We start from the raw sequence: 23,610 nt of genomic DNA on the forward strand, positions 1-23,610 counted from the left end.
TGCCATTGTTGCCAAGACAGAGGTCAGGTGAACTGGATCTTGCCTGATTGCCTGACTCACTTGTACTAGAGCAGGGGTTTGTAACCTTTGGCTCTCCCCATGCTTTGGATTCCAACTCCCATGAACCCTGGCCAGCATTGAATGGAGGTGTAGTCCAAAACATCTGAGGATCCACAGGCTACCGACTCCTGTACTAGCGCAATGTTCTCAATTGTTCTACTCTCATAAAGGCTGCTGGAGAGATTACAGCCTGAGCTGTTTCTGCCTGGTCTCTGTCATCTCCAGAGGCCATGTATCTGATGCTCTTGGGGAATTTCAGGGGCTTCTGGTTCTTCCCAAAAAGTTATTTCAGGTCCCTAAAGATGTGCTTTGTCTCACGATACCAGATGATCCCGTGCTACCGGAGAAATCCTAGTCCAGCCCTTGCCTTTCATTTGATATGAGACCATTTTATTGAAGTGACCCAAGAATACAACTTCCAGAATGGAATGATGGAGAAATGAAAGACCACGACTGGAGGATGGGGTCGCTAATGACTTTGAGTTTTCTCCTTACCGGAGCACAGTCTGAACGGCTCCATGAACATGGATTTCATTTGGGAGTCCCTAGCGGTTGCAACTGGATCCACTGCACTTTGTCTCGCTACCTCTATAATCTTAGAGGGAGAGTGATGGGGTGGGAAGTTTAGACTGTACGGATCTCCTGGTCTGATCCACAAAAGCCTTAACCACCTCAGGTTTTCAGGATGACTACTGACTGGTGAGATAAAGCTCATCTAGATTCAGATTGGGGTTGCAAGAAAGTAGCTGAAATGTTCAAGGGAGAAAAGACAGAAAGTTATGTTTCCGAAAATAACTTTCGGTCTTCTCTCCCCTGAACATTTCAGACTTTGCCCTTGCCCCCTACCTGTGGGCGGCACACCTCCTTGTGTGCCGCCGTCCCCAAAGTTGCACAAGTTGTAATATAATGACTATGTGCAATATCTGTAACAACAGTATGATGTTTTGTAGTATTCACAATGTGTCAACGACCGCTACCATGCCTGTACCTGTGTAACTAAGTTCTTGCAAGTAACAGCGCCTCAATGCCCCTGGGCTGCTTGCATGCTATATAAATATAAATAAATAAATAAATAAATAAATAAATCCCTCTGCATTGCCGGTTTCCTTCACTTACATGCTTGGGAACCAGCGTGGCAGGGTCCTTTCCTTTTTAAAATAAAACGTTTTTTACATATGGGGTTGTCCGCCATGCAAGGGGCACAACCGCAACCCCCGAATCCCAAAATGCCGAACATGGGGAGCGGAGCACACCCACGTAACCCCTGCTCCTCATGTTCAGTATTTTCGCATTCGTACGAATGGTACAGGCCTTTTTCTGTCTTTTGTACCATTCGTACAAATGAATTCGGTCTTTTTGGTTGTTTCTCTAGATTCATTGTATTGAAATCTATTTGAGGCGGCAATCCTCAAAGCATGGGGTAGATTTTTCTCTTGAAGACTGGACTTAGTGAATTCCAGACACTCTCACCTTTCACATGAGTTTCCACCACCAACGTGCGCATAGATAAGTGAGTAGATGCTCATCAAGCCGATGCTATACCAAAACAGTAAGGAACACCAGCCATCCCGTTGCATAGTAATAGATGGGCCGGGGAGTCTTCTAGTGATTACAAAGTCTTGCAACTCTGATCCACATGCCTACTGCATTTGACTCCAACCCCAGGCTTTTCTTTTTCTAAACCTTAGGAATTTTGAAATTACTGATTAGCTTTACAAATTCTCTAGAGTTTGTTTTTTGTATCAACTGCCCTTGATTTCATCAGCGTGCATGGTCCTGTTATGTCATTTCTTGTGGTAAAATCAAGGTTAAAGGTTATGTAATATCGCTTGTTGTCATCAGGGTGCAGGAGGGTGCATGTTCACTATATTATGCCAGCCACTGACTCATGGCCCCCTTCCTCAGCATACTCTGGACACCAGTGAACATTGCACCATTTGGGATTGACCTCTTTGATGGTCCAGAACGTGTAGGATCAGAGGATAACTGAATGGAGTAACTTCGTCTGCGGTTATCTAGGGACCAATAACTTGAAATACCAGCTTTCCCTGCGCCAAAGAAATGTCAAACGTGGCTGTGCACCGGTCACCCTTCATTTTGTATTTCGCAGTGGCACAGTTTGGAAATAGCAGGAGTAGCATGGACAGGATAGGGCCTGAGTGGGCAAGGCACAACCAAAATCTGTAAATCCCCACTCAGCAGCGCTGTCTGGACATTTATAGGTGTTAATGTCACTGCTGTGGGCACAACTGCATTAGCTCAGACCTCGTCTCGGGAGGATAGCTCAGGGGCAACATGCTCGCCTTGGAAGCAAGATGACGTGGAGCACCACAGGTTCGATCCCCTGGTCCGCGCTTAGAAACTTCTGGGTATTAAGCACGTTATAAATAACATATCATATCATATCACTTGTTAGACAATCGACTATGCCTCAGAGTAGAGGCATCCAGTTGTGCCTTTTGGTGAGTTGCTGGAGACACCCCTCTCCAACTAGCTCTTCCAGAACAATAAACATTTTGTTTGTCATTATGCATTTATTTTTTTGAGGGACCATAAACCCCTCAAAGGAAGCAACAGTGCCTTGTAGAGATCCTATAATAGGAGACTTACAAGAGATTGAATGATAAGTCACTGAGCAGGTGATATTAGGGAGAACGCGATACATATATCATGGACTGGGTAAGACACTTGCCAGACTGGAAATGCCCAGGGACTAAGGTGCAGAGGGAATAAGGCACGCAGCTTTTATGGAGGGTGAAAGAAGTGGATGTTAGTGTTTCTTTAATGCAGGTGGGGAGCATTCCAGTTGTAAGGGCCAAGAAGGTGCAAAAGCAAGAGGTTGCTCAGGGTGTGTGGGGTACAGAAAGATTGAGGAGGGTCTTTGAGAGGGGTTGCGTGGAAAAGAGTAGCGAAAGAGAGGGTCGACCGGTAAAGGGGGAAGCCCGTCAGTGCACTTGAGAACAAGCAGTAGGAATTTGATTAAGGGTTGATTTCTCATCAAGAGCCAGTTAGCAAAGAGGTGGTGATGCGAAGCGGTAAAAGAGTAGGGGGGATTATAGAGGGTGCCTCTAGGTGAATAGAGTATTTTGTCAAAGTGGAGAAGGAGTTGAGGGGGGCGCCCAAGGAGGAGATATCGCAGTAGTCAAGGTGACTGAGGATGAGGGTTTTGCCAGAGTGGTCGGTGAGGCAAGGGCAGATTGTCCTGATATGAAGAAGGCTAATCTAGTGGCAGCAAAGGTAACAGTAATGAAGTGGGGGAGATAAAGGTTGCCATTAAAGAAGACCCCAAAGCCCCAGGGTTGCTTACCTTTGGAGATGGGGAAAGACCCCCTGTTGGCCAATGCTTGTTGACATGTACTTTTTTGTCTGTCTTTGGTGGGTACACAAGATGAAGATATGCGGAGGATTCACATTTCAGGGTTATTTTAATACATAGATAAAATGTAAATTATAATACAATAATACAATAGCATTCAACTTCAAGAAAATTACATTTTGGGGGTCATTATGACCCAGGCGTTAAGGGGTTGACAGCGCCGTAAAAGGTTGCAGCGCCGTTAATCCCTTAACGCCTTACTATGAGGTTCCTTTGCGGCTCCCGACCTTAATGCCTGGTCTGGACCAGCCGTTAAAGTAGGGACCCGCAAAGGGATCTTGAAGCTAATTATGGTACTGCAATTTGCGGTACCGTAATTACCGCCTTCCCCATTCCCATTGAGCCCTATGGGGCAAAAATGGGAATGGGGAAGGGCCAATGGTAAATGGGGAATTACCGCCCCGCCAACCTTGGAATGGGGTGGTAATTCCCCATTTCACCATGGTGGAATCAGTAAGTTACCGGCGTTAACCATGGCGCTAATAGTGCCATTGGTTAAAGCCGGACTCGTAATGAGGGCCTTTGTCTCCTAAGATCATTTAATGGTTTGTGTTAATGATAAATACATCTTTCGTTAAATCGGCTTTCTCCCATCCTGGTGTTTGACAATTTTGCTTAGGAAAGAAATCTACTACGATGCAGCCAAGGGATAATGATATTCATATGTCACATTTAGGGCATTATGTGAAATTAGATAATTAGTTATAGTTATTGCCCCAAACTTGACGAAATAATGTTTTGTTTGCATTGTATTGTATTGTTCCTGTCATTTATATAGTGCCTTTTACCATTGTTTTAGTCTCAGTGCGCTGTTAGTGGTAACGCCCTAGGAGGACTGAAGTTCAGAGTGTTGGATGTTATGGAGTAAGATTAGGATGTGTTGATGCATTTGGCAAAATAAGGCTCAGCAACCCATGCGGACAGAAATGTGGATGGGTGCTGAGAGGAGTCAGAACATGGCGTATGTGCTAGAGACTTGCTATGTGTCCTGTGTGCCTGAATTGGTCATTGTTCTTCACTGCATTCTGATGTGAAAGTTATTGAGGCATAATCTGGTGTGACTAGGCGGAGAGTTATGTGAACAGCACAACCAAATTTTGTCATAGTCCTTGCTGTATTCTGATGTGTGCGGGTAGCCATGCCTGTGGCCAGTGTCCACCGGAGTGCTGTGTTATATATACTTAGCAGAATTTGGTGGTGATTTGTGGTTTGTGCCCCCGTTCAGGTAATTGGCTTCTTCTGTTGATTCTTGCGGCTGCAATAAAACAGTTAGTGACAGTCAATGCTGCGACTATTTGTAACAAAATGAGCACGGGTTGTATTTCCAGGTTCTTCTAGGCGGATAAGATGGCGAGTCTACCCAAATATCGAGCTCTTAATGAACCTTTTCAGTTGTTACGTTTACCATGGGCGGCCGCTCCTATAGTTCATACATGCGCAATACCTGCCCATGCCCCCTTCTTTCCAGAGGGATTGCAGGGCTGGTTCTTGATTACCCTCCTGAAGTATTGCACAGGGAACCCCGCCTGGCCTACTGGTACCAGACATGGCCATGGCACATGTCCTCTCGTGACAATTCCCTGCAGCGCATCCCAATCTGTCCAATTGGCATGGTGCTGATTCTATCACCACCACTGTGAGTGCAATTTGGCTGTTTCACGTACATCACAAGTGCAGTGATTCATCCAAATATTTGTTTTGCTTTCTTGAATTTGTACAAATATGCCCTGTTCAGCCTTGCTGCTTTATGAATTATAGCTCTGTGAACTCAAGTTCTGGGATCTGGGCACCGCATATTAATGTTCGATTAGACATACTGAAAATTGTTTTTCAAAGTGCAGTGTTAACTCAGACAAGAGTTGTAAATAAATTGCATGATTATCTTAATTGAGTACAGTGGCTGAAGAGGGATTCCTATTTAGAATGCAAATATGGGGCGTAATTTAATGAATCAAGTAATCCATATTGAATTATGGATTCTATCAATCTACCACTCCTATTATGACAACTGATTACATATAAATTGAGCCACATATGTTATGGTATCACTTTTCTAACCTGCCATTTTAGATCACCACAGAGTTGTCGATGGTCTTCATATTTAACTAGTCAAGATGCAGTCTTCTAAATTATCTTCTCTGTTAATAAAGCCAGAGATACCAGAACAGGTTTGGAAAGTGGATAAAGGAAGAAAAGGTCAACAAAAGGCAAAAATGTAATATATAGATGGAGAAGAAATTTGGAAAATGTTAACAATGATCAGAAGAAATAATAGCAAGGCACACATATGGAAGGCAGAGTTGAGGAATTTTAACATAAAATAAAATGAGAGTTCCCGAGTTTCACCAATTACTTTATTTATTTAGAATGTATTTTTTTCTGATGAAGGAAAGGAGTAGCTTAATAAGATATTTTAAATATCAATCACATACTCTTTAGCAGTGCATTTTAAAAAGCATATTTATTTATTAGACAATATTCTGTACAAACAGTACGCGTGCAAGCATTCTTCAATACGTTAGATAGAAATTCATTATCACCATATGAAAGAACATTATTGGAAGTTATCTGTATTTATAATTGGCTATTTATAATGTGCTTAATACCCATAGGTTTCTAAGCACAGACCTGGGGATTGAACCTCTGTTGCTCTGCATTGTCTTGCTTCCAAGCTGAGCACACCGCCCCTGAGCTATCCTGTCGAGACTATTAACGAAACACGTTATTCGATTCCTTGAAAAATGATCATATATGCACCATTTTACAGTAACCTCTGAAAATACATTTCACATCTGAAATTAATGATAATTAAAGTGTGATGAGCAATTATGCCTCCAGGGGGCTATGGGTAAGGATAATACCAGGCTCTATGGTGAAACCGCCTATATGTTATGCTGTTATGAATGCTATGTTGTCAGGACTGTTCTCCATGTAACCAATGTCAATTGCTGCCTTAAATCCTTCTGATATACAGCGCTCCGTTGTTTCCTGAAGCTATCTTCACACTTAATAAATAACATAAATAAACAAATAGAACAACTCTGCATATTTCTTCAAAGGAAACTGACCACCTGCAATGCAAATTGTATTATCCTATATCATCTTTTAAATGACAATATTAATCTGCCAGGTCATGTCTACTGGAAATCATACATTAATCCGAATTTGATTTTGTTAAGCCTGACCCTCTATGGTGATTTTTAAGCATTCAAAAGTAAACTTCAACAGAGTCCTTTTAGTTTCAGATGTGTAAAAGGCAGTTGTTGTGTTGGATCCTTTGTTTGAGCTATTTACCTAAAGATATTTGTGGGACGTAAATATACAAGATGGATGTATGACCTGCCTTAACTGCCATGGTGCTTTGAAGCCTTACTCACAAGACTTGCTCGATAGCTTCTCAGGAGAGAACAGATAAACCTCCCGCTAAGGCAGAATCCATGGGCGGATGATACATAGAAAAGTGAGCAGGGCATTCTTCAAGTTGAACTCTGAGACTTCCAAACTAGTGGTGGGGTCGGCAGAGCTTCCAAAACCAAGCTTGTAGATATTCATACATGTGCTTAGTAATTGAAACCAGGAAATGTCTATGCACCTGGTAGCTTCCTGTTATCATGATGATATATTTAGCCTGGCATGCAGGAATATAACGATTAGCTATGCCAGCCCTTACCCCTGCCATTACAACATCAAGGGATGACCCAGGCCAATGACCTAACAATACTTTAAAAAGACAATCGGGCTCTTACTGCTTGATGCAGGACAATATGATACCAAAGTATTTGAGATAAACTCCCCAGTATGCAAACCATATAGATGACTGTGCCAAACTTCATTCTACCCTCAGAGCAAGTATTAGTCCTGGCCAGTTTCTAAATACATATGAGTAGGCCCTAAGATGGAAATACATGATTTATTTGTGACCTTGACGTCAGTGTATTTTCAAAATTAAAATAAATGTGTCCACGTGCACTTCCTTGGCTCAGGTGAATTGTATATTTAGTACTATAAATAGTCACATTTTACACAACAGATGTTGCTTTAGATATGTGTTTGCATACTTTACAGCACATTGTCAGTGATGATGTTTCTGGGAAGAACAGAGGAGATATACTCGAGTAAAGACACCTGCACTTAGGAAGACAAACATTCCTGCATTTGAAGATCTGATATTTCTCTGAAGATCAAAGAGTGGGTATCTGTCGTCAAGCTACAAAAGGAAAACTTGACAATTTGACAATTTTATTGTGGTCAAGGGGCTTGCTGCAAAACATATACCTACACCAGAAAAGTGTGCTCCCCAGTAAGTGTTCTTGCCACAAAATATGCCAGCATCTGTAGGCACAACAGTTACTTTTAGTGACATGCCTGAAATCAAACTTTGCTGCGATTGCCTTTTCAAATAACACAACATTGTTTTGGAAAATGTGATGAAGCGTGATCCATAACAATGTTTTTTTTAATGTGTAAAAGGAATGCTCCATTGTAGATAATCTTGCAGTTCGATTGTGAAACTTTTGTCTAAGTGGAAACGCACAACAACGCCATGGCTGATTGGGGACATTATAAAGATGAGATGGAGGTTAGGAAGGCAGAGGGGTGCCCTTTACACTATTGATGGACCCTTTACACTTTTTGTTTACAAACACTGAAAGTATTTTCTGGCTTCATTAAGATGAGGCAGCTACTGCTGACAAATGGATATCTTTCTAAAAAATGTAAAAGCGGCCACCATCTTGACAAGTTATTAAGCCGCTTGGGCGAAATCCTCTACTTTGAACATACAAAATGTAAAGTAGCACGTGAATACCTAAAACATGCAGGGGGGTGGGGTGTGGGTATATATAACGATATATAACGTGGCACTGGTGAAGCTTCTTTTGAATTTTGTTTGAGCTGCTAGTTATCACAAAATAGGACACTTAAACCCTTTATTATTATAAATGACATTTTTTTTAACAAAGGTTATTATTATGTGATATGCTGCACTACATTTCCATCCAGGTATTGTCTTTGGTATGAAAATATTTTGGTTTTCCTGGACAATTCTCCCAATCTTTTTGACAAAGCTATGTTTCTTGAAAAGGTATCCGTGCCCTATGTAAAGAATGCAAAATATTCTTGCACGTTAACGTTTGAGAACATTTTTTTTTATTATTTTGATGCATTCAGTAAGAAACTTGAACATGCAAATTATAGTTGAAATCATCCACAAATAAACGGTCGTAAATATAGAAATATAGTCAATTAATAGGTAAAGACCGGCCAACACACATTTCACTCACTTGTGAGCTAAGCTTCCTCAGGGTCTAAGTACTTCTATTGTAATTCATCTTAATAATTTACAAAGAACAGCTTAGTACATTTCACTGAACATTAGATGGGCCATACCATGTTCCGATGTGGCCACTTGAGTCATCCAAAGAGAAAGGAATATACAAAACAACAAAAAGAAAAGAAATTGATAAGTAAGTGGCGCACTAATCAATCATCACCTCTTCTTGCTAATATACATTTCCTTTGACACAGTTTACTCATACAAGCTGTACAAAGAATAGAGGAAGTGCTGAACATCTCATTGGAGTTTGATGTATCGTATGCACTTAGTCTCTCTCTTATTAACAACATTATGTTGTATGACTCATGCTCATATTGTAGAGGGAAAAGATTTTTGTAGCAGATGATCTGTTCATCTCCCTAATATGTAATGTAATTCTATACATTATGTGTATGGCTTATAACATAACCTTTTGTAAGTGTATATCATAGTCCATAAGTGATGCCCTAGTTTAATAGTCTCATATCTATTTCGTGTATGAAGTCTGATGTGTTTAAACCATTTTTGTGTTTTCAATTGTCATAGCACTTTGGGTTAAGGGTACACCTTTGAGTTAGAAAAGTGAGACAAAGGTTTGGATTAGAGTGGATAGATCAATTACAGTAATCAATAACAAGACAACCTAGTAAGTATTTGTAGTGTATTTTAGTTTTTGTATTTTCTCCAATAGGATGTGTTCAGATTTCACGAGCATATGGATCTTGCATAATCTCAATATTGTACTGCTTTTGTAGTTTACTGAGATTGTTCTGGAATATTTAAAATGTATCTTATAAACCTCTATTGTGTACAGATTTCTTTCAACTTTTAAAATGTTTGTGTTCTGATTATGTATCCAAGATACTTACATTATTTATTTAAATGTTTTAAATGTTTGTGTTCTGATTATATATAAAGGATACTTTCAAGAATCAAATTTTGTATGAGCTGCAAAGTAGATTTATTTAAGGACTTCATTTTTAAGGTAGGGTGTTTACTGGAAATAGAATAATGAGTCCCAATGTAATGTATTATTGTGTGAAGGGCTAATAGTTATCAGTGTTATTCTCATCACAAGAGATGTCTAACCTTACCAAATAATCATGTTGGTTACTTTCTCTGTGTTCCCCCGGTCTGTAAACCTAAACAACCAGACACGCAGTCTTAATGTGGCACTGCCATCTTGTATTTAAGGTGTATTATGAAATTATAGCGTGCAGTGAGTGCCATATTTTAATGGCCAATGCTGCTCTGTCTTAAAATCCTTTGCAATTATTGAATGTTAAGCAGGAGGTGTAAGCAAATTTAATTATACATCTACATTTGTTATTGATTTTAAGTAATTCTTTGTTTGTTGTTTGAACCCAAAAAGATGTCAGAATATAGTATAAATATTTGTTTCATGATAATGTACAAGAAATTTCCTTTTTGATTGCAGTAGAGTTAACGATTACTATTGGCTAGAAACTCGAATGGAAGATGTCACCAATCAGAATTTGCAAAATGTTAATTGTATCGCACACATTTCAAGGCTAAAAAGTCTAATTCTGAAGAAATAATGATTTAGGGTTGGTTTTTTACAGAATTCACAGAAACATGCACCGTTCATGGTTCACATTGAGACCTAGCACAATATTGATGGTATAAAAGGTGAATTTGGCCTCCTTCAGCGTTATAGTTTTGATGTATATTCTCAACTCATGCAAAACAAATGTTTTCAATGTTAGCTGTTGTATGTTCCGTATGACAATGCGTCACAAATGGATATCTTCAGTGCTTGAAGATGTTTAGTGATTGATATTTTTAGCACTCTTTTTGTGCTACTATATAGTACTTTTCTCAAATGCATCTGATGACATAGATCACAAATTTGCTCTCACATCTGATGAGTTCATTGATCCTAAAGGTGTATTGACCAAATTTCACTTCTGAAACTTTATCTAAGGCAAAGTTACTTCTTCTACAGGTTCCACATTTTAGGAAACCTTTTAAATCACAACTTAAGCAGCTCTTAGTTTTGTCTGAGACTGTGAATATGTAGCTGGGATCTAACTTATTTTTTTAGAGTCTGGGCCGTGTTGTGTCATATTTGAAAACTCATCAATGTATTCTGCTATTGTGGGATCTGCTTTAAGCAGAAACCAAAGTTTCCTGAGAACATTTCGGACCTTATAATTATCAAGTGATTATTGTGTAATGAATCTGCCTCTTTCTGCCTGCTCAACTGTTTTGTCAGTGTTTGATTTTTCTCGATTGATCATGATGTTTCTCTTTTGCCATAAGCAGATATTTATAAATAACTGTATATTCATATCCTCTGTTTCTGAATCTAATAATAATTTTGGTTTTAGCCTTGTTATATTCAATAGTGTCAGTACAGATTATTTTAGCTCTGATTTATTCACCAGTGGGAATAGTCTTAATGACAATCTTATGGTGACAGCTCCTAGATCTCTCCAAGTGCCGTTAGTTGACTGATAAAAGAACACATAGGGCCCGATTCATGGAAGTGTTTTATAATGGCGCAATCCCATAGGAAAACGTTCCATGAATCAGGCCCATAACATCATTGGTTGAAAGCATGGTATGAAGAACAGATTAATCCTAAAATATTTGCTCAAGGTTATCTAAGATGTACAGGTCCACCAGAATGAATAGCAAATTCATCCTATTACCTGGTCAGGTCACTTTAGTTATTTATTGGCGACTGTACCCCACAGCATATATGTTGCTTAAGTGCACCAAAGGTAATGCATATTTTACAGTTTATCCGTGCTTCTATGGCTAGCAAAACGTTAATCTTGGAAATACAGCTAGTTAAATACCCTCATAGTCCCTGTCACCCATGTCCAAAGAAAGCCACATATTTAGATACAGCAACGGCTAACGCGTTCAGTCATTATTTGGGAAAAGCCATTGAGAGCCGACCATTTCAACCGTCTCATTGACCGAAAGAATGTTGGGGAAGGAAATATATGTGTAAATCGGGAAGGGGTATCTAAAAATTAAAAAGGGTAAACAAAAGAGTTCAGGGTATAGTAGGGGAGAAGGCAGGAGTGTGAACGGGGTTAGGAAGGTCGTATGGGGGTGAAAACCCAATTTTTTAAAAAGGGCAAATAAATCTATTCATAGAAAAGAAAAACGAAATAAAGGACCATTCGAATTTTTTACCCACAACCATTATCAATAATCAATAATCGCCAGCCATGAAGCAAGACTAAAGTACATCTTGTGGTTCCTAAATAGATGAACTGAGTCTCTATCTGTCTGCATCAAATTATTAGGCATGGGGGTGAAACCCCATTTTTTTAAAAGGGCAAATAAATATATTCGTAGAAAAGTAAAACAAAATAAAGGGACATTCGAATCTACGACCCATAACCATCACCAATAATCAATAATCACCAGCCATGAAGCAAGACTATAGTACACCTTGTGGTTCCTAAATAGATGAACTGAGTCTCTATCTTTCTGCAACAAATTATTAGGCAATTCCAGAAATGAGAATCATGGAATATAGCTCACTTATATTAAAATTGACGATTGATAGCACCAAATTGCTATATAAACGTATATTTAAAAAAAAAAAAACTGTTGGGTATGGGACAGATTCTAATGAGGGAGCGCCAGTCTGCCCCCCCCGTCATTGAACTAATTATGTTTGTTTTAGGTGAGTACAAAAAGGTGAAGAAAATGCCCTATATTTGAGGTGCAATAAAAAGCTAAAATGCTATGGATTTGATTTAGGGGTGTATGATTGGGTCTTCCTTTCGACATTTCTAGCTATGTTTCTCCTTGATGCTTGTTTGCTGGTGGTTACAGCAAGTTGCAGTGGGAGGGGAGGGGGCTACGCAGAGTTTTGTTGACTTATGGGTCGTAGCGCAAATGTCTAGTTATCATCCTAGCTTTGATGCCGTTAGCATCCACAATAACATATATTACTTGACGATTTTGATGTTGAGAAGGCCAGCATAATGCGTGCCTCAGTTCATTTTCTGTGCGGCTGTTTACTTCGATCCACATATATGGCTACCTCGGTGATGCCGTTTGTTTGGTAATCCAGCAGTGGATAGCTGCAAGGACGGGCAAATTTAATGCGCTTTAATAATATAGCTGAATTTAATTTAGTACCAGGTTGAATTGCTTCTGTTCGATCACAAATTTGCCATGAGAAAAAGCTAAAACATATTGAGGTTTTTCCGGCTTCGATCAATTTAGGACAAAAACGGGAGGATGATGAAAAAAAAGAAATTGATTCTTGAGAAACAATATAATTTCTTAAGAAAGGAAACTCTTTACATATGGATCTGCATTGTGGTTAAACATGTCATAGTCGCTTGAACAGCCCTTACCACACAGTGACAGGGTTCCAATGGCAGATGGTTGCTCTATACATTGGCTGGTTTAAACAACTTGTAATTGCAGTCAGATAAATGAATGGCCATTGACTCACATTCCCGAACCAACAAAGCTATTGGAAGCCATCACCAAGTTTTCCTATTTAGTAAAGTCAGCTGAGTAAGTCTCTATAGTGACACAAATAATAACACCAAATGTTTGTAGGAGGGTGACTGCTGATGGACTTTAACAGAATTAGCCACCCTTTTTAAAAGGGCCTCAGGGTGTAGCTTTGAAGTGCCAGGGAAGGCCACTTAGTATTTTCTTTATGCTAATCACAAACAATTCTATGTGTGCACAAATAAAAAGGTATCTATTGATCTCATCTTTCTTTACCTCTAACAAGAACCTATGTCTTTCGTCTACTTTCAGATTACAGGACAGGACCATGCTTCACGGTGGTGAGTAACCAGATGTGCCAGGGCCAACTCACCGGCATCGTTTGCACGAAAACGCTTTGTTGCGCCACCGTTGGACGAGCCTGGGGCCACCCTTGCGAGATGTGTCCCGCCCAACCTCACCCATGCCGCCGCGGTTTCATCCCGAACATCCGAACAGGAGCTTGTCAAGGTAATTGGCTAACTGCCTTCCGCAAAGAGTTGGGGACGTTATTAATGGCCTCCTCTTAATTGAGGTTCTCTGGTTTGGAGAGCCTGCTGTCCAAATTCATTCTCCAGTTCGGGCGGGGAGACTGGAAAACCGGTGTCAGCGGCATTACCTCATGAGTCACCGAGTGCACTCTGTCCATGGGAGTGTATTCACAACCTGGCTCGCAAAGGAGCTGCCAAGACTGTAATTAATTTCTCTCTGCCAAAAACTCCCATATTTGATCATATAATGCTGCTTTAGAACTCGTTTCCCTGGGAATATATTTTATGTCAAACAATGCAAAGAGACACATCATTTGTGAAAAATCCTTGCTTTCGATATTCCAATTTACAAGTTTCCATTCTCACATAGAGTCATTTAACAGTGACCATGCAGAATATGTCTCCCCTAAAGCGAAGGCGCCCCCCGTGTCGTGAATTTGAACCCCGCCTGGTCTATATTGTATGTGATTATAGATGTTCTCGGGTCACATCCCCGAACCCCCCCAGATGTTGCTTGCTTGAGAGCATGTCTCCCGCATGAAAAGCCTTACGCTGCTTTTGGCTTTTGTTCATGTGTGTCCAGCTGTTTAAATTCTTTCTTTGTCTGGATGTCTGGTTTTTGGAAGGAAGCAGGAGAAAGTTAAAAGGGAAAGTCATGTACATAACTCTTATTGTGCAATAATTGCTCTCAGATGCATGATCCGAGGCTCGCTAAAAAGGAAGGCGAAAGGAGACACGAATTCCATTACGACTATTGTGGCACCAGAGCTTTTCTTTATTGAAGCGCTATGTGACATGTGAAGAAACAGACATTCTGAAAGATGATGAAATACACGCACGCAATGGCAGGTCGGTAGGCAGTAAGGAGCTTTGTTTCTTCCTCGGAGTTCCTTGGGGAAAAACAAGAACACCCCAAGGCGCATTTACCAGGTGAGTTCTTCCTGGATTGTAGTAAAGCTTGCGTGGGATAGGGTGACCGTACTCCCCGATTTTGCCTGGACTGCTCCGGAAATTCCCCAGAGAGTTTTTTTAATGAAAAAACTTGTCCCGATTTTGGGTGGAAAAGGAGGGTGACCACTGGCAGAACCCCAGCTGTGACTGTGGGCATAGTATCAACAGTTGTGTCTGGAGGATAGCTCAGCGGCAACGTGCTCGTCTTGGAAGCAAGATGACACGGAGCAACACAGGTTCGATTCCCCGGGTCCACGCTTAGAAACCTCTGGCTATCAAGCGTGATATAAATAACCTATACTATATCATAACAGTCATATCTGGATGCACAGAGCTCATTTACCAACAGTTATACATCAAGTAAACGTCATTATCGTGGGTTAATTTTGCATCAACACGTAAACCACCCAGCGTGGCTCGAGCCCCCAACCTTTCAGTTAACATTAACATCCACATGCAATAATTGGTTCTGCCACATCCATACATGCCAACCCTCTCGATTTTTCTGTGAAAAACGTTGCTATTTTTCACACTCTCCTGCCTAAAATAATCTCAGCCCCTATTAATTCCAATGGCAAACTTTATGTCTCCCAATTACGCGGGCGAAATCTCCCTCCCAGGTGCCTTCGAATGCTGGCATGTATGCACATCGGCTGCTTTAGAAACGTCTTCATAGCTAGAGGTGAAATAGCAAAATGCTCGCAGTCATAGCCAAGTCTGCATAGTGCATTTCGAGGGGAATGACTGGAACCCCCGAGCCCCCACACACACCCCTTCCCCCACCACTGAAGCGTAATCGTGGTAGCCATTGTCCAATGTAGTCCCTCTTTTGTGTCAGGGGCCCTGCTGTGGAAACGGGGACGTTGTTTTTAAAAGCAGTTCTGCAACCAGGGGTCTGTTTTCTACCGGCAAACACAGGCCCGGTGACCAGTAAAAATGTACCTGTGGATCACGAACCACTGGTCATTATTTCTCGATTCAAAAGTGCAGTACCTGGGTGTACATCTTTAGTGGAGTGACCAGATAAAAAAAAAATGGACAGGCCATGGACATAGATGTAGGACTACCGTAAATACTAAACCAACTGTAGTCCTACTTGTATGTCGCTGGCCTTTTGCGGGGGGCGCGGAGGATGTGTGCTCACAGGCACACTCCTCTCATTGGAGGAGAGAGCCAGGGCGGGGAAGTGGGAGGAAATGGGGGCTGAAAAGCATTTTACGCCGCCATTTGAACAGCAAGAGTTGTACCAGGACTTAATTTCGGGATTTCGAAATCGGGTCCCGGCAAAAACCGGGACTGTAGCCACCCAGACTTGAAACCCTGGAAGGGGTTTTTTAAAATTAAAAATCTCCCAGGACGCAGGGCGATTTCCCTGGACTGTCCCGGGAAAACCAGGACATCTGGTCACCCTAATTGTAAGGAACCGTGGTGGCATGAAGTGGATTTTTAAGCACATTCGACTAGCAACCTTGATCAAAACTCGCACCTTCACAGTATATTAACTCATCAAGTCGGCCCACACTCGCATGTCATGAGAGCACTCTGGGCATTGCTCTACGGGTCAGTCCATACCTCCCTGTAGCTGCTACTAATACCGCCTATGACATATTACTGTCAACATGTCTTTATTTGCAACCAAGTCCTATACCACCAAATTTCATAACGGAGCGTTTTTTCCTGTGAGTGCTTTGAAACAGTATTTTACTTGCTGTATAAGCGCCTAACAAGCAAACAATAAATAAATAAATAAAGGCTCATGGGGCAGGCAATGTCAGTCAGAGATGTGTCTGACTAGTGAAAGCCTTGGTGCCAGCTCTGCTAGAATCTGAATAGCCAGTTCTATATGAAATACTGTAGATACCCCTTGTCACGAAGTTGCGTAGGATCAATATAAGGCAGACCAGTAGTGAGGGTTCACCGAATAGAGATTTGTATTAGGGACTGTTCCACCAGTGTGTCCAGAAAGTAAAATAACGCAACAAGAGGATAGCTTGTCTTGAGTCTCAAACAATCAAGTCCCTGTGTTAAAAAAAGTCTCTTGGTTCACTAAAGTCTCTGTTACGTAATCCTCAGACTGGGCATCTGTTTCCTGGGATATATTCTTCCCTTTCCGTCACTGACAGTATTGGGGGCTTGTGTGTCCCCACACTTCTTTATTGGCTCTTCTGCATGTTCAGCTCCTTTGCTTCTCGCCCTTTACTCTTGGGAGAGTATTTCATCTTACTGTTTAGGCCCTGTGTGAGCCTGCATGTTAGTTCTGGGCAGCGGTGTTGGGTGAGGCTAGAATGAGCCACAGGCCTTTGACCAGGAGGTGGGCAGCTGAGCTCTTCTGCAGGTTGTGTTAGGATGCCTTCTTACCCTTCCTTTCTTGGGGTCCTGCCTCTAGTCCCTACACCCGGTCCTCCTCTACCTCCTCAGTGGTCTCGTGCCTAAGGCGACCTTTCCTACACCCATTGGTCTGTCCTCACCCTTATCTCTCTTCCTTCCTGCTGCTGTACCACATGCTTTTATCTCCAACCCTCCTCTGCTCACACAACTCAACATAGGGGTGGGATGGCTCCTTTCCTACTTTCCTTCAGCCTTTCCCACTTGCCTTCTACTCCTTTCCACCTCTAGTGTCTCCTCCAACCCCCTCTTGAATGTCTACCTCCTCTTCTCCCTTGACATCTCCACCATTGTCTTCCTTATGATTCTCCACCTCATCCTGATTCTTTCTGGTGTACCTCCTTACCCTGGTCCACCTCCACTTCTCTTTCCTCAGTGGTCACCTCACTCCAGTTTCCTTCCAGCTGCTTCACCAATGCGTGATCCCGCTCTCCAACTCTCACCAAAAGTCCTCTTTTGCTTCCAAACACCCACACATATGTTAAAAACTTGTGTTTATATAGTGCACAGGCCCATCTCTCAGGGCTGTCCTTACTTAGCCCACTCAGGTGTTTCTCTTTATTGGGCCCGAAATTGTATTGGCGATGGCTTAATTGCTTGGGACTCCTCAGCCCGGTTTATAGCCTGCACCCACTGCATGGCGACAAAGTTTGAGCCTTAATAGAGGTGGCCGCCATCTTGGATTTCCACGTTGCCAGTGCAGGGAGCAGAACTGCCACAGAGCAGTTCTACTTCCCGTGTTTCCATATGGCATCGCTCTGCTGCAGGTGCACATCTGTAAAGCAAATGGTTCTTGGTTCATGGTTGCTCGGCTATGCTGCCTGCACGCAGACCAAAGTAATCTTCCAGTGAGCCAAGTGGTTCTCCAGTTCTACCTTCTCCTGTGGTTTAAGCATTGCAGGCACAACTTGATGAACCCTCCTTACCCTGGTGGTTCTAATAGCACTCTGCCCGTAAGAGATGGGCGTCTCACGGATGTTGCAGGTACCAATGTACTATGCACCTTGAAGCAATTGAAGGGAGCCCAGTAGGACTCGACCCCCCATCTAGGAGTCAAGTCCTAAAAATTGAAGCGGGGGACTCATCAACAAACCAATGGGATGTGACGTCACCAGAAATTTGCATATCAAGGTGAAATATGCACATTTCATTAAATTGGGTTTGCATAACCACCCAAATTGTACAGGACAAACAGCATTTTCCTTTCATAAAATCAGCACACACACAAAACCAAGAGAGGATATTTTCCTCTAATAGTGTTTTTTAAAAGGTTAAAAGGTGTGCATGATTTAAACTACAAGAACCAATACAAATGCTTTCCCTGGACTTACAGTACCAAAATTAGACATTTCACCTTTAGTTGTTTGTTATTTTTCATCAGGTTATACAGTGCAGTGTAATCCTGAGGGCTTTAATTAATGAATTCAAAGATGGCATTCAATGTTTCTCATTTTAGCTCGGGGAACTGAGTCCACCCTCTGAATAAAGTGGGTGGACTCCGTCTCCCCGCGTGTACCCTGGACTTGAGCCCTGCCCCCTACCGCCTTCTCCCTGTCCTCTACCGGACATCGTCACACCTTACAAGCCTGTCTCTTTGAAGGATTCTGCAGCTGGGGCATAGCCAGTCGCTAGCCAGTCCTTGGAAAGAGGGAGGCCATAAACAGTGGCACATTGCAGGCACTCTATGGCCTAAAGAAGTCTTTAACGCACTCCAAGCTTCTTTCACTATCTATCAGTCTGCGGATTCGACTCTGTGCCTGATCAGTCCTGGGACTCTGTGCTGAGACTGCTAGCACATGCCTGTAGTGCCCCATTCAGAATATACGCTTCTGAAAAATGCTGGTTCTGTGGCCTACAAACTGTAGACGTGCTTATTCATGTGCCTGATTCACAGAAGCGTTTTATAATAGCGCAATCCCATAGGAAAAGGCTCGGTGAATCAGGCCCTCTGTGTTTACGCCCTGCTGGCAAGTGCCAATAGTGTCCCATTAGACATGAATCAGCAATCAGCACTGCTGAGAAGTGCTGGTGCTATCCTTTAAAATGGATAGCAGGCGCCCTGTTGCTGCACTTTAACATGTGTGGCAGGACCGTCTGAGAAGTGCAGATCATCTTTCATTCAGTGTGCGGCCATTTTGAGAAGTGCCGGTAGTGTCCCATTCAATATATTGCAGCCCTATTGGGAATTACAGGTACTTTTCAAAGTAAAGCATGAGATGTGAAAGGGTAGCTCTGTTGCGACTCATACCCGCGACTACCACATATAGCTGCAGCAGGTTTATTACCCTTCTGCTCTATCTAGCTAGGGCTATTTATAGGTGAAAGTGGCTCCGGTTCTACTGCAGAAATGGATGGCAGAATGGGCAGACATTCCTCCATCCTAAAGCAACAGCACAGGGTTAAGGGCGGAAGTCCGTGCCCGTCTCCCACCGGGCATCATCTGCCTACTCAGATTTGGAAGGTGGGCGGGGCATGCATTCATTTCAGCCAATAAGGAGGCCTGAATGCTCCATGTACTCTGATTGGCTGAAATTCCCAGCATTCCTGCCAATCAGAGAGCACTAAAAATTCCAGCCTTCTGACTGCCTGACATCTTTGCACTACTCAATGGGTGGATATGGGCAGACGGTTAGCCAAGATTTGCATGAAGCTGTAGTCGGAAATAGAAGACTCGAAATCCAACACTACCTTTGCAGAAATGTGGCACTTTTCTAACCTGGACTAGAACCTAGGATCAAGCACCTCTAGATTAGGTACGTAGCACCTCTAGATTAGATACATATGTCTGCAACAAGGGCTTTGACCCACCATCCTACCTTACCAGGAGCAATTTGAGATGCGGGACATACAGGTTAGACATAATCCTGTGCATCAGATCTGAACTGGGCAGTGTCTATGAAAGGTCTGTAGGGATGAGACAACGGCATTCACCTAAAAAGCATATTGTGAATTAATCTGCCCCAGTCATTCTGACTGCTGAAGGGACCATCATTTAAAGAAATGTATAGAATTCCTAACACACCAGTTGCTCTAATAGCCAGGAGCACTCTGCAATGTAAGACACTTGTCAGTCATTAGAGACAGAGGTAATTTAAGGTGCTGGATTAAGGGCACAGTGACCTGAAGAGTCGAAAGACAGCGGTCTGCAACATTTGGCTCTCAGGATGCTTTGGACTGCAACTCCCATGAACCCTAGTCAGCCTAGTCAATGCTGGGGATCATGGGAGTTGTAGTCCCACACATCTGAGCCGCAGGTTTCAGACCACTAGTCTAAAGATGTACTAGCATCTCAAGAATAGCAGTCCCGCTGAGAAGTACTAGTACTGTTCCCCGCAATGTAGTCAAGCTATGCTGTGAAATACTGGGCTTGCCACTTTAAGTGTAGCAACCTTTCTGAGACTTCCTAGCACTGTCCCAATAAGCTATATCAGCCCTGCAAAGACAGGGTGGTACTATGTCCTTTTGAAAGTATAGTAGCACTTGTGACAGGTGCTGGCAGTGATCATAAAAAGTATAGCAGCTTGGCTGCGAAATACTGCTAGGGCTGTGAAGAAGTGTCCCGCCTAGCCTTTGGGGTAAACAATGGGGTGGCCATGGGGGCTGGAGACTACCTCCTGCTACGCAGTGACCCTAGAAGATACGAGGGGATCCCCTGGTCCGCCCCACCATGCCTGGACACTGGGCTGCGGCTTGTCTCGTTGGTAAACAAGTCTGAAACCGCTTTAAACTGAGCATAAGTAGGCTCACCCATCCAGTGAAACTCTTGAAAAGCAATTCTGCCTCAGACTGCTGGCGAATGTTTATCCAAGGTGGTGCCTGGCTATATTCAGGGCTCGGGGCCAGAGGCGTAGCCAGGATTGTCTAACAAGTGGGGCTTGAAGCTCATGTAGTGGGGCCCATCTCATTGACAGTAACATCTGTAAATGCCCACACAGTGCTGCTGAGGAAGAGAGGCGGATGAGTGTATTGCATTCATAGAAGACCCTAAGGAGGTGGAGGGAGGTGCAGACCAAAACTGGCAGCGATTAGACATAGAGTGTACGAACATGTGAAAGACTGTCGAGAAGGAAGTGACGGATAGAATCCGTGAAGAGGGGAGAATAGGACCTGCAGTAGAGAGAATCCCTTACGTATGAGAATCTAGTGACTCGTTGAGTAGGCTGTTGAGGAGAGGGTGCAAGGCATTACATCTTGGTCCTCAGCCAGGGAAAGGGCAATGCCAACATACCCATGCCAGCTGAAAAGCCTAGCTGGCCAGCCACCTGGCGAATGTTTTGGGGCTCATTCGGATGCCACCAAACCGGTACTTCTACCATCACCCCAGTCTGACATGCATGCACACCTTTGGACTTTGAGACGCCAAGTAGCAGCCTTTCCCAGGAGAATGAGAAGAAGAGGACCTGAGGTAACCAGAAGACGAGTCAGGAAAGATGTGTGGGGACACATGATCACCCAAGACAGTGAGCGATGGAACCGTGGGAACCTCCGCCCGGGAAAGACCTGGAAGAATTGGAACCCAGAGACATTTTTCTGTGGTTTGAGCCTTAAGGAGAAGATAATCTTGCTGCTAAATTCTGTTTAGCTTAATTTAGCTCACATCTGTACAATCCCTATTAAATGTTTGTTGGAGCCAAGATCCTCCATTGATCCAACTCCTCCGCTCTGTGGCAATGCACAGTAATATGCCGTTCCACAGAGAAGTGTTGATGTGTTCCTATTAACTTATGCTGCCTCATTGCAAGTATTCAAGCACTAATGGGAGGTACTAGTTCCTTTCTCACCGTACCATCTCTGTGCTTAACATGTGCACTAATAGGTACGAGTGAATTGCACACTTTGCCGACTCCCCTCTTGCCTGCCTTCCTAAGGTTGGCAACAAATACCTTCTTTACACACAGGCACCCACACACGCACCCACACACGCGCACACACTCACCCACACACACACACTCGAAGGCATGCACGTGCGCGCGCACACACACTCACTCACTCACACACACACACACTACATCTTCTTGCTCAGCACTATCTGACCAGTACCTTTATGCTAATAAAAGTTAAGGGGTACCATTTGAGCCAGGCTAAATATGCAATTTGCCACTCAAAAAACAAAAATAGGAGATGTTATATTATTGAAAGGATGAGACGATTCTTTGCCTCACACACGTATTTTGGTTTGAAACATTCTGGAAACCTTTACACCCCCTTTTCCTGGCAGTTCTCAAACCACGGCCTGATGAAGGGGCGTAAGTGATCCTGAAAGCTTTTAAATCAAAATTCGTGCTAGCCTAACAACGATGTAATTCTTTCAAGATCACTTCCTGTTTGGTTACACTTTTACAAAGACAAGTTGGAAGCTCGTCGGTTGTACGCGGACCGAGACTAAGGCGTTGCCATGAACCACTTTGACTCTGCTTCCTTTTGGGCTCCTTAACACAGGAGAGCTGAGGATGGGCGGGAGGAGGGTTCCATGTCACAGGCGTCAACTCTCTGAATTGTTTCACCAATCCCCACCACGTGCCCTCCCTTGCGATGATCTCTGCTCCTGTGAATGGATGTATTGTTTATTAACAGACATAGGCCCTCATTACGACCCTGGCGGATTTTTTCCGCCATCGGCGGACTTTTCCGCCATGGCGCAAAGTCCCTTTACGCCATGGCGGATGGCGGACTTACCGTCCCATTCCGAGGTCGGCGGGGCGGTAAGTCCCCATTGACCCATTTACCCTTCCCCATTCCCATTTCGGCCCTATAGGGCTCAATGGGAGTGGGGAAGGTGTTAATTACGCCACCGTACACTACGGTGGCGTAATTAACACCGAGGTCCCATAGCGCCATGGATTTTTACGCCCGCAAAAAGCGGGCGGAAAAGTGACCATGGCGCTCTGGGAACTCGTAGTTGGCGGTAAGGGGTCGGCGCAGCTAACGCTGGCGTAAACCCCTTACCGCCAGGGTCGTAATGAGGGCCATAATCAATTTCCCAGTATCTCACTCCACATGTCATTCCCCTTGAATCTCATTTCTGGCAAATATCCTTCAATTGGAGCCAGAGGGAGAATGTAAGGTATGGCGTTTCAGAGGATAGCATATTTAAAGTTTCAGCTCTCGCTTAAAGAGTTCCGTGCTGTTCTCACACTACACACATCTAGTCCTCCCTGCCAACGAACGTTTCACGTTGGCAAGTAAGATCACTTTTTTGAGTCCTCGGGCCCCTGTGTTTGTGGCAAACAGAGAAATGGATGAAAACAAACCATTGAAAGTGTAAAAGAAGCATTACCAGTTGGGGTTGAGTTGGAGGGAAGTAGTGACTTTCAGGGTAATGACAGGACACATGTAAGAAACATGTAGGCCACATGGATATCACTGATACAGAATCTATATGTTCCCATAACCCATGTTAATTGAACGTCCCTTTAAGGCTCGGTAATAGGCTTTTTGAGGATACAGAGAGCTGCCCAAAAGCACGGACTCTCAATCCTGGTTTCAACACTTACTTTTCTTCACTGGCAAAGAAAGAATGTTTCCAGGACCCAAGA

General features: G+C 43.1%; 1 protein-coding gene across 1 annotated transcript in view; it reads left to right on the top strand.

Moving 5' to 3' along the window:
• FBN1 (fibrillin 1) overlaps positions 1-23,610 on the top strand; it is a 643,598-nt gene that overhangs the window by 224,012 nt on the left and 395,976 nt on the right. The window contains exon 6 of the mRNA XM_069624792.1: positions 13,521-13,718. Coding sequence (XP_069480893.1) covers positions 13,521-13,718 — 198 coding nt within the window. The remainder of the gene's footprint in view (positions 1-13,520; positions 13,719-23,610) is intronic.

The sequence above is a fragment of the Ambystoma mexicanum genome, chromosome 11 (genome assembly GCF_040938575.1).
Source record: "Ambystoma mexicanum isolate Mex_15411 chromosome 11, UKY_AmexF1_1, whole genome shotgun sequence".
Classification (NCBI taxonomy): domain Eukaryota; kingdom Metazoa; phylum Chordata; class Amphibia; order Caudata; family Ambystomatidae; genus Ambystoma; species Ambystoma mexicanum.